General features: G+C 58.9%; 1 protein-coding gene and 1 long non-coding RNA gene across 3 annotated transcripts in view; both read left to right on the top strand.

Annotated features, from left to right (window-relative positions):
- The first annotated feature begins 1,491 nt into the window (after nt 1-1,491).
- KHSRP (KH-type splicing regulatory protein) overlaps nt 1,492-9,809 on the top strand; it is a 9,496-nt gene continuing 1,178 nt past the window's right edge. The window contains exons 1-18 of one of the 2 annotated variants that reach the window (XM_040461670.1): nt 1,492-1,617; nt 2,207-2,245; nt 2,605-2,644; nt 3,573-3,622; nt 3,869-3,940; nt 4,822-4,879; nt 5,162-5,336; nt 5,523-5,621; nt 5,950-6,048; nt 6,162-6,264; nt 6,938-7,038; nt 7,167-7,311; nt 7,399-7,559; nt 7,656-7,765; nt 8,149-8,237; nt 8,345-8,542; nt 8,647-8,724; nt 8,816-8,976. In XM_040461670.1, the coding sequence (XP_040317604.1) occupies nt 3,580-3,622; nt 3,869-3,940; nt 4,822-4,879; nt 5,162-5,336; nt 5,523-5,621; nt 5,950-6,048; nt 6,162-6,264; nt 6,938-7,038; nt 7,167-7,311; nt 7,399-7,559; nt 7,656-7,765; nt 8,149-8,237; nt 8,345-8,542; nt 8,647-8,724; nt 8,816-8,976 (1,692 nt within the window). In that variant the 5' untranslated portion in view covers nt 1,492-1,617; nt 2,207-2,245; nt 2,605-2,644; nt 3,573-3,579. Of the gene's footprint in view, nt 1,618-2,206; nt 2,246-2,604; nt 2,645-3,572; nt 3,623-3,868; nt 3,941-4,821; nt 4,880-5,161; nt 5,337-5,522; nt 5,622-5,949; nt 6,049-6,161; nt 6,265-6,937; nt 7,039-7,166; nt 7,312-7,398; nt 7,560-7,655; nt 7,766-8,148; nt 8,238-8,344; nt 8,543-8,646; nt 8,725-8,815; nt 9,773-9,809 lie in introns of those variants that run through there. The other variant, XM_040461669.1, reaches the window with a different exon arrangement.
- Nucleotides 1,628-9,809, top strand: part of LOC121021372 (uncharacterized) — a 20,816-nt gene continuing 12,634 nt past the window's right edge. The window contains exon 1 of the long non-coding RNA XR_005786526.1: nt 1,628-2,081. This is a non-coding gene — a long non-coding RNA (uncharacterized LOC121021372). The remainder of the gene's footprint in view (nt 2,082-9,809) is intronic.

The following is a 9,809-nucleotide window of genomic DNA, read 5'->3' as shown; positions in this document are numbered from 1 at the left end:
GGGGGGGGGGCGAGGCCGCCGCGGGGTCACGTGGGGCGGTAGGCGGGGGCCAGGGCCGCTCGGGGTGTCTCCCGTGGCCCCCAGCGGGTGACCCCCTGCAGGGGCATGGGGCGTCCGGGGGCTCGCCAGGAGTGGCCCCTGGATGTTCAAGGGGCTCCGGAAAGCGGGGACTGACTTAGGGAGCCCTCCTCTTAGGACACCCGAGGGCGTGCTCCCCTCTCCTGGAAGCAAAGTGTCCACCTTCCCCGGGGGACGGTCTTGCGTTGCCCTCATCTCCCCATCAGGGTAGAGGGCCCTGTTTGCCCCCAGCCCAGTCGCATTTTTGTCTGCTCCCCGGGAAGAAGGGACTTCGAGAGGAAAACAGCTCTTTCTCTTCAGCCTGGAAAGTGGAAGAGGGACCCTTCTGCTATCAGAGCGGCCGAGCACTTAGGCGAAATGGGGAGGGTAGGCATTGGGGCTGGCTCTTTTTGATGCTTCCGGTGCCTTGAAAGCGTGGTCTGCCTCTTTTGGAAAGGGGGGAGGGTCCCACCACTGTGTTTTGAGGCGTGATGGTAACGTGGAGGTGTCACATGCTGGTGTGACTGACCTCCCCGGCTCCATTTGCGGCCTCCCCACGTCCTGGAGGGAAGGAGGCCTGTAGAATGGGAGAACTTTGCCGCCCTCCCGGGAAGCCGACCAGCGGGGGGCCGACTGAGTGCATTCCCGCAGGAGTGCTTTCCCTGGGTTGTTCAGTGCCTCCAGGGCAGAGTGGGAGGTCCCGTTAGGTGAACGCCCTGTTCCCCGCCCAGTGTGGTCTGTGGCTTTCTCACCTTTGAGATGGGACAGGTAGGGTTCTAATGTGCACTTAATCTGGACGCCCACCCAAGCGCTTTAACTGAGAAGCAGTTGTAACGGGGCGAGTTAATAGGAAAAAGTCTTCATCCTAAGAGCTTTGGCTCCCAAGTGTTAAAAAAAAAAAAAAAATGGGGAGAGGTGGAAGATAGATCCTCAGCTTAGCTCCTGGTTTGTGTTTCTTTGGAAAACTTGTGATAATCCCACAAACGGACTCTGGTTTTAAATTTGTTGGATCAGGCTTGGTTTGAAGTTGTTCTTCACGTGTCTAAGATGTAACATGTGTGCCCCAAGAGGGTCTTTTGTTTTGGTGGAACGAAGGTTTCGGATGCCTTTAAGCAAAAACGTCCCTACAGTTTGTTCAACAGATACAAAGATTTTGAGGGTGAGGGAGATAAAGGAAAGTTGTGCTCTTTAACATCTCAGAAGAGTGGGGCTACAGTCACACGTTCTGGTTCCCTGGTTCCCTCGTGGAGGCAACCTGGGGACCCTCTCGAGAGCAGATCAGTGTGGCTTGCCCGTCGGATCACGAACAGCGTAGGTACAAATCTCATCCAGAAAGGGAGTTTTGAAATTCCTGGATGACTCTTGAACGCTCAGCCCTTGGGTAGGTTCCGAGAAGTTGAGCCGAGCACCAGGGAAGGTTGGGTTTTGGTGGTAATCTTGTGTGCTTACAATTTTGTTTCTAGATCGCAGCCAAAATTGGAGGCGACGCTGCTACCACAGTGAATAACAGCACTCCTGATTTTGGTTTTGGGGGCCAAAAGAGGCAGTTAGAAGATGGAGGTAACTGTAACTACCTGCTGGGAGGAAGGCCTGGGGGTAGCCTTTGTTTGGCTCAGAGTCAGGGGGAAGCCCACTGCCATTTGGTCTTTTAAAACCTCAGCAATCCCAGCTTTGTTCATTCTTTTTGTTCGGGCTGCCTTTCTGGGGTATCAGGTGGCTGAGAGGAGCAGATTGTGACTAGGTCCAAGTTGTAAGTTCTCAAGATTGTTCCTCCCCTTCTGGTAGGCTTGGGAAATGCTCACGGTTTTATCGAGGCCCCACAGAAGTGCACCGTGGCTGGCCCTAGGGCATGCAGCACTGCCCACGGCAGCCAAAGTGATCAGTGTGGGGATCAGCCCAAACCGGACTTTCACCCAGGCCCTCCTTGCCCCTGGACTGGAGTGTTGCCATCCCTGTTCCCATTCGGAAGGACTGCTTCACCCTTAGTGCTGGTGGTGGGACTGATGGAAGTCTGTCCCTCTCCTGTCTGGGCTCTGGGGGTGGGGGTGGGGGAGGGGGGGTTGTTTGCCAGGCCGTGTGGCACCAGCATCAGATTTGAGGCAGCTGTGGGTGGGTGGGTGCAGCATCTGACATCCTCTCTCTTTCACAGACCAACCGGAGAGCAAGAAACTGGCTTCCCAGGGAGACTGTAAGTCCATTGGATGATGCAGGCAGAGGGCAGTGTCAGGGTCTTTAAGAGATTTTTAGGAGTCGGGAGCTGGAAGCTCTAGACAGAGGGCATCTGTCCTTTGTGGAGGCTCTAGGTATTCATCATCTGGGGTCCATGAGCTCTAGGGATCCCAGAGCCCCCAGAGATTGAGGCAGGGACAGTCAGTGGGTGTGCTGATGTGAGGTGGGCTTATCACACTTGAGCGCTCAGGAAGGCTCAGAAGCACTCTAGTAAGTTCCAGCCACTCCTCACGCAGGCAGGAGTGCCAGGGGGCCAGCAGTGTTCAGGGTCCCAAGGAGGAGCCAGGCCAATCTTTGCTTTGGGTTTTCTCTCTGCAGCCATCAGTTCTCAACTTGGACCCATCCATCCTCCCCCCAGGTAAGTCGCGATTTGGAGAACGCTTGTTTCCTTGTCTGTCAGCTGTCTTCTGGCCTTCCTTGCTGATGTGGGGAGAGCTGTGTCTGGGGGTACACCGTTCTACGGCCTCGTCCCCACTGCTACTTGGCCAGAGAGAGGCCCAGGAGGCAGAGGAGCAGCATTTGCTCCTATGTTGGTCTGTGTGTAGGGCCTAGGGAGGGGAGGGGAGCTCGTGGCCATGATGAAGGAGGGGGTGGTCTCTGTGCACTGTGGTGAGACCCTCAGCAGACAGCCATCTTCCCAGAAGGGCAGGGGGCTGGCCGTGGGTTTCTTGTCCGCTTTCTGCAAATGTTTGAGCCCTGAGAGCTGATGGGGCTTGGGGTTCTTAACTTTTTTGCCCCCCCCCCCCCCCAGAACGAGTCCAGTGGATCGGACATAGAATTGTTTGTGAAGGACCACGTTGTTTCACTTTTTAATTACATAGAATATAGTAAGGGCTTACTAGAGAAAGGACATGAAAAAGTTACAAGTCTTTTTTCTTTTGAGTCTAGAGACCTGAAATGCCTATTGGAATTCTGTAAACGTGTCTGAGTGTTTGCTCTTGTCCTGAATCAGTGGAACAGCACTAGTTCAGGGGCCACGCTGACCTCAACCAAGCCTCTCATGGCCCGAATGGGGAAGATGAGTCCTCGAGAGGTTGAGTGGCTTGCTGTGGGGAGAGGGGGTCCTGTACTCTCTTAGGATTCTGCTTAGGCCCGCCCTTGGTGGAAAGCAGGGCCAGAGGCTGGAAGCACCAAGGACCCTGCAGGTTAGGAGCTGTGGCCTAGGAACAGGTTAGGAGCTCTGGCTTCCAGCGGCCTTTTCTCCTGGAGACTCTCCTGCCTCTTCCATTCCCCTCCCCCTGTCTTCTTTCCCACTCGAGACTGATTGTTACCATCTGTCTTTGCAGGACTTCAATGACAGAAGAGTACAGGGTCCCAGATGGCATGGTGGGACTAAGTGAGTGGGTCACTGTGGGATGCCCATCACGCCCTGTCAGGGACCGCGCCCTGGGAGCCCCTGTTGGCCCAGAGCCTTTGGTCTGAGCAGGCCTCCTGTAGTCCGCTCCGCACTCACCTGTCCACTCTGGGCAGGGAGGATGGTGGAGCTCTCTGGGGAGGGGAGGCCAGGAACCCCTGCCACAGTCTTCTCAGCGCTAGGGTACCCTCACCAATCCTTTCTATTTTTTCCTTTTTCTCCACCTAGTCATTGGCAGAGGAGGTGAACAGATTAACAAAATCCAGCAGGATTCAGGCTGCAAAGTCCAGATCTCTCCAGGTAGGAGAGCCAGACTTGTGTCACGACGGGCGTGGGGGGTTGGGCTGGACTCCGACAGGGCAGAAGTGAGATGGGTTGGTGTTCACCGAGTGCTTTCTGTGTGCTGGGCTCAGGGCAGGGTCTCCACTCGTACAGCACAGTGCCCTGCGGTGTGGCTGCAACTTTGGTTTCTTCCATTGTACGCTTGCAGGGGGAGGGCTGAGGTGGAGAGTTGAAAATTGAATATAGGAAGTCTTGTTCTAGGGGTGCCTCGGTGACTCCGTTGATAAAGTGTCTGACTCTTGATCTTAGCTCAGGTCTTGATCTCAGGGTCGGGAGTACAAGCCCCGCATTGGGCTCCATGCTGGGTTTGGAGCCTACTTTAAAAAAAAAAAAAAAAAAAAGTCTTGTTTTAGATCCTGCTCTAAGCGATTAGTTAAGTCACCATCTGAACTAAGCACCTGGTGGAAAATCAGTGAGAACGTGTGAAGCAGGGAGGTGCCTTCAAGGGAACGACTTTGAGGCCAGGCCTAGATTTGAAGGCCAGGCAAGGACTGCTGTGCAGGGGTTTCTGAGGACTTGCTCTAACGTAGTGGGCTTCATAGGCCGTGGAGAGTGCGTGTGTGGTCCTCAACGGTGCCAGAAGTGGCCTAGGTTCAGGACATCTCCTTCTATCTCGTCTTTGTCCCTGAAAGATCTGTCGCCTTTCCTGGACTGTGAGCTTCCTGACCTTGGTCTTGCATAGAGCAGCCTCCCGGGTGTTTGGCAAGGTAGTGGTTTGTCAGGCCGCTGAATGGTGGCAGAAGTGGCCACTGGTAGCGCAACTTTCGTCATGTCCATAGAAAGCCTTTCTCCGGTGTCCACAGACTCAGAAAGGCATTGACCCTGTCTCTTTTCTCCAGACAGCGGTGGCCTACCAGAGCGCAGCGTATCCTTGACAGGAGCCCCGGAGTCTGTCCAGTAAGTCCCTTGCTGGGCCCTTGTGATGAGGGGAGCGAGCATCCTTTGGAAAGTTGGGGGCGTCGCCCTCGCCGGGGACCGTACTGATTTTCGGTTCCCCTGACGCCGAAGATCCGGGAAAACAACCCGAACGGCCCCAGCCCTGGCCCCGGGGATGGACCCTCTTCCTCGTCGTCATTTGCCAGACACGCGTGTCGGACTCACCTCGTTCCCTTTGAGCTGGACGGGGCCGTCAGGCCGGTACTGTCTCAGGTGTCTCAGTCCCAGTCTTCTCCTTGCCAGGAAAGCAAAGATGATGCTGGATGACATCGTCTCTCGGGGTCGTGGGGGCCCCCCAGGACAGTTCCACGACAACGCCAACGGGGGCCAGAACGGCACTGTACAGGAGATCATGATCCCCGCAGGGAAGGCCGGCCTGGTCATCGGCAAAGGTGGCGAGACCATTAAGCAGCTGCAGGTGAGGGCTGGGACGGAAGCTCTTCCTGTCCCAGGAAAGTCTCCTTCCTGCATCTGCGTGTGCATACCCCGCCGGCTGCTTTGCCAGAGCCTCTTACCCTCGTGGTCATATCTGCCCCACCCACGTGCACTGGCCCCAGAAAGTCCTTTGAAAGCCCGGCACTGACTATCCACATTGGTTGTGAAGGAACGAGCCGGAGTGAAGATGATTTTAATTCAGGACGGCTCCCAGAACACGAACGTGGACAAGCCTCTTCGCATCATTGGGGATCCTTACAAAGTGCAGGTGAGAACCCCGGGGTGTTGGGGCACCTGGAGAAGTGAGCAACAGATGGGGCTCGGGATTTGATTGAAAGGGGAAGCAGTATTCGAGAGCGCTCTCCTGCCGAGCTGTCCCTCCCAGTGCTGGACACAAGTAAGAGGCCTAAACTCTGATCTTTCATTTTCCTATCTGGAAAATGGGGGTTGCTGGCTATCCTTCCTCCTCCCTCTCGGGACAGCGGGGCAGGAGCTCAGCGGGGCGCTGATGGGCTCAGCCTCGGCCCGTGGGCCCTTGGGTGGTGGGATGCCGGGGGGAACGGTGTCGGAGTAGAGCGTGCCCTGTGTGTTTGCAGCAAGCCTGCGAGATGGTGATGGACATCCTCCGGGAGCGTGACCAGGGTGGCTTTGGGGACCGGAACGAGTACGGATCCCGGATTGGTGGGGGCATTGACGTGAGTGCAGGCCTCCCCCGATAATGGAGGGCCATGGGCTGGGTGTGGTGGGTGGAGGGCGCCACAGCTGCGGGGACAGGACCCAGCTGGACCCTCCCCCACCCCTCCCTCAGGTGCCGGTGCCCAGACATTCTGTCGGGGTGGTTATTGGCCGGAGCGGAGAGATGATCAAGAAGATCCAGAATGATGCTGGCGTGCGGATACAGTTTAAGCAAGGTCAGGGGCTTCGCCCAACAGATGAGTTGGCTGGAGGGTGACTGTGCCACCAGCTGTGTCCTAGGGATTCTTCCGAGAGTCCGCTGAGATGCCTTGGCACTGCGGTGTGAACCTTGTTGAGTTTGGGACCTCCTTGTGGTGCCTCCTTCGCCACAGTGGAAGAGGGCACAGCCATGTGAGAGAGTTGCTGAGGGGCACACTTCCCAACACATTTCCTAAGTCCAAAGGTGATGTCTTCTGTCACCAGATCTGTCCCTTTTCCTCTTCCCTACCACGTAGCCCATCCTGACTGGGGGCAGCCTGGACCAGATCAGATCACTGCCCCAGCTCAGTCTCCCAAGTGGCAGGCCTGTGGGGAGGAAGGATTGCTCTGTTCTGTTGTCCTTTTTAGCTCAGTAAAAGGCACCTATTAGTCCTGGGGTGCCCCAAACAGGAAGAAGCCTCGGCTGCCACCCTGTCCTAAGTGGTCGGTTTTCTCATCTGGAAATGTGGGCCCACCGGCATTTCCCGCCCGCTCCTCAATACTTGGGAGTGTGGTGAGCGGCAGTTTGAGCCCGAGATATTTCTGACACCTGGCTTGGCATGATGTCTACCTCGCAGAGGCGGTGTTATGGGGGCTTGGTGTTGTGCTTTTCCTTAAAATCTATCTCTGTTCTGTGGGTGCCGGCTTCAGATGATGGGACGGGTCCCGAGAAGATAGCTCACATAATGGGGCCCCCAGACCGGTGTGAGCACGCAGCACGGATCATCAATGATCTCCTCCAGAGCCTCAGGGTAGGTGACACTGGGGTGTGCGGCCAACAGCTGGTGGGTGCAGAGGGGGGGCTGGCCCGGCCCCACCAGAGGAGTCCAGGGGCCAGGCTGGCTTTCTGTGTTCACTCCCTCTCCTCCCTGTCTTGCAGAGTGGACCCCCAGGCCCTCCAGGGGGTCCTGGCATGCCCCCGGGGGGTCGGGGGCGAGGAAGGGGCCAAGGCAACTGGGGCCCCCCTGGTGGAGAGATGACCTTCTCCATCCCCACTCACAAGTGTGGGCTGGTCATCGGCCGAGGTGAGTAGGCCCCACCTGCGCCCCACATGCACTCCACTCCTCTCCTGCCCTCTCCTGCCCGCCCTTCACTGCCTGTGGCTCCCACAGGTGGCGAAAATGTGAAAGCCATAAACCAGCAGACAGGCGCCTTTGTGGAGATCTCCCGGCAGCTGCCACCCAACGGGGACCCCAATTTCAAATTGTTCATCATCCGGGGCTCACCCCAACAGATTGACCACGCCAAGCAGCTCATTGAGGAAAAGATTGAGGTGGGCTCGGGAGGGCTTCTTAGAGCCTGGACCCGGCTCCTGTTTCTCAACCGCCCCCCCTTCCTTCCACTGACCATCTGCTTCTCCTTCCTCCAGGGCCCCCTCTGCCCAGTTGGACCAGGCCCAGGAGGACCAGGCCCTGCCGGCCCCATGGGGCCCTTCAACCCCGGGCCTTTCAACCAGGGGCCACCTGGGGCTCCCCCGCAGTGAGTATTGGTCTCCGTCTCCTGGGATTTGGGGCTCAGGGGCTGCTGTGCTGGCAGGAAGAGCCACGGGCCCCGTTTTCACTCACATCAAGATGTGCTAATAGTCTCGGCCCTAGGCACGGCCCAGCCCAGCCTCCTGTTCCATAGACGGCACAGATGTTGACTGTAGTCTCCCACCTAACGGGCAAACTCATGGACATTGTATTTGGGGGACTTTCACATCCCAGAGCAGCACAGTGTGTCTCTTTTGGCATGGATCGTCTCGCCTTTTCCTGGGCGAGGAGCCTGTGGCTGGCTGGGCCTGGGCCCCTTTCCTGCCAGCCGGGCCTGCCCCCGTGGGGCGACAGTCCCGGCTCACCCGTCGCCCCTTCTCTGTCCTGCAGTGCGGGGGGGCCGCCTCCTCACCAGTACCCACCCCAGGGCTGGGGCAATACCTACCCCCAGTGGCAGCCACCTGCTCCTCACGACCCAAGTAAGTAGGCTGCCCGGATGAGGGGCAGGGCAGGGCGTGGCTGCCCGGGTGGGGAGGGCAGGGCTGGCCTCCCGCACCGCCCCTCAGCCCACGCCGCCCTCCCGCAGATAAAGCTGCAGCCGCCGCAGACCCCAATGCCGCCTGGGCCGCCTACTACTCACACTACTACCAGCAGCCCCCAGGCCCCGTGCCCGGCCCTGCGCCAGCCCCCGCGGCCCCACCTGCCCAGGGCGAGCCCCCTCAGCCCCCACCCGCCGGCCAGTCGGACTACACTAAGGCCTGGGAAGAGTATTACAAGAAGATTGGTGAGTGTGCGGGCGACCTCGGGGGCTCAGGCCGGAGGCTGGTGAGAGGCAGCCGGGTCCCGGTGCCGTCCGTCCTCTGACCTCCCGCCGCCTCCCTCCTGCAGGCCAGCAGCCCCAGCAGCCCGGAGCACCGCCACAACAGGACTACACGAAGGCCTGGGAGGAGTACTACAAGAAGCAGGGTGAGCTGCTGGGGGCTCTGGGGGCGGGGCAGTGCTGGGTCCAGGTTCTCCAGCTCCCGGCCTCACTCGCTCACCCTCTGCTTGCCCGCAGCTCAAGTGGCCACCGGAGGGGGTCCGGGAGCACCCCCAGGCTCCCAGCCAGACTACAGTGCCGCCTGGGCTGAATATTACAGACAGCAGGCCGCTTACTACGGACAGACTCCAGGTCCCGGCGGCCCCCAGCCTCCACCCACACAGCAGGGACAGCAGCAGGCAAGTGGGAATTGCCACCCTCCTCCTCCTCCTTTTTCCTTCCAACCCCCGGCCACCGTCCATCCTGCCTTAGTGGGTAGCGCCGGAAATCCCTTCCCCTGCGGGGTGTGTCCTTGATGCCTGCAGCGGGGGCCGTGTGGCCAGAGGTCTCCGGGAGTCCCCACGAGCTGGGGAAGTGTGCGCTGGGTCCAGAGGTTAAACGAAGAGGCCTCCCTGCGCCGGCCCGCTTGTTCCTGTGTCACGCTGTCGCGATGCTGGGGGAGAGCGCGAAACCAATACAAGGTGGAACTGTTGAACTGGTGGGTAGTCCTGGGGGTGGGGGGGCAGGCCAGCGGCACAGACGTCGGTCGCCATCCTGGCTGCTCGCTCGCTCACTCAAAATCTGGCCACTCGGGAAGAAAACGGATGTGTTTTCCCCTCTCCGCGTTACTTTTTTGGGTTTTGTTCCTGGCATTCTTTTATTTTTAACCCCACGGTCTTTCCCCCGTGTCCAAGTGACTGTGTGTTGCAGGCGGCCCCCATGCGGGTCAGCCCTGGCTCTGCTGGGACTCGGGGAGCTTGCCAAGGGGGCCGGCCCCAGGGCGCCCCCCCCCCCGCACCCCCTTCTCCGCCCCCCTCCCCGGGCTCTGCCTCCTCCGCTCTCGCGCCTGCCTCTGTGTCCCGGTTTTGTCTGTGAAGTGGGCATGACGATCGCCGCCACCTTCCAACCTACCTCACAGGGGTGTTGTGGGGACACCGTGATCTCTGACATTGTCATGTTGTGATGCGCCGGAGCACCTGCCTTCCTGAGGACAGAGGGCACCCCTCCTCCCTCCCAAACCCCAAGCGCGCGT

The sequence above is a fragment of the Herpailurus yagouaroundi genome, unplaced genomic scaffold (assembly GCF_014898765.1).
Source record: "Herpailurus yagouaroundi ecotype Mexico unplaced genomic scaffold, PumYag 295, whole genome shotgun sequence".
Classification (NCBI taxonomy): Eukaryota; Metazoa; Chordata; class Mammalia; order Carnivora; family Felidae; genus Herpailurus; species Herpailurus yagouaroundi.
This window is presented reverse-complemented; position numbering and strand designations above follow the sequence as displayed.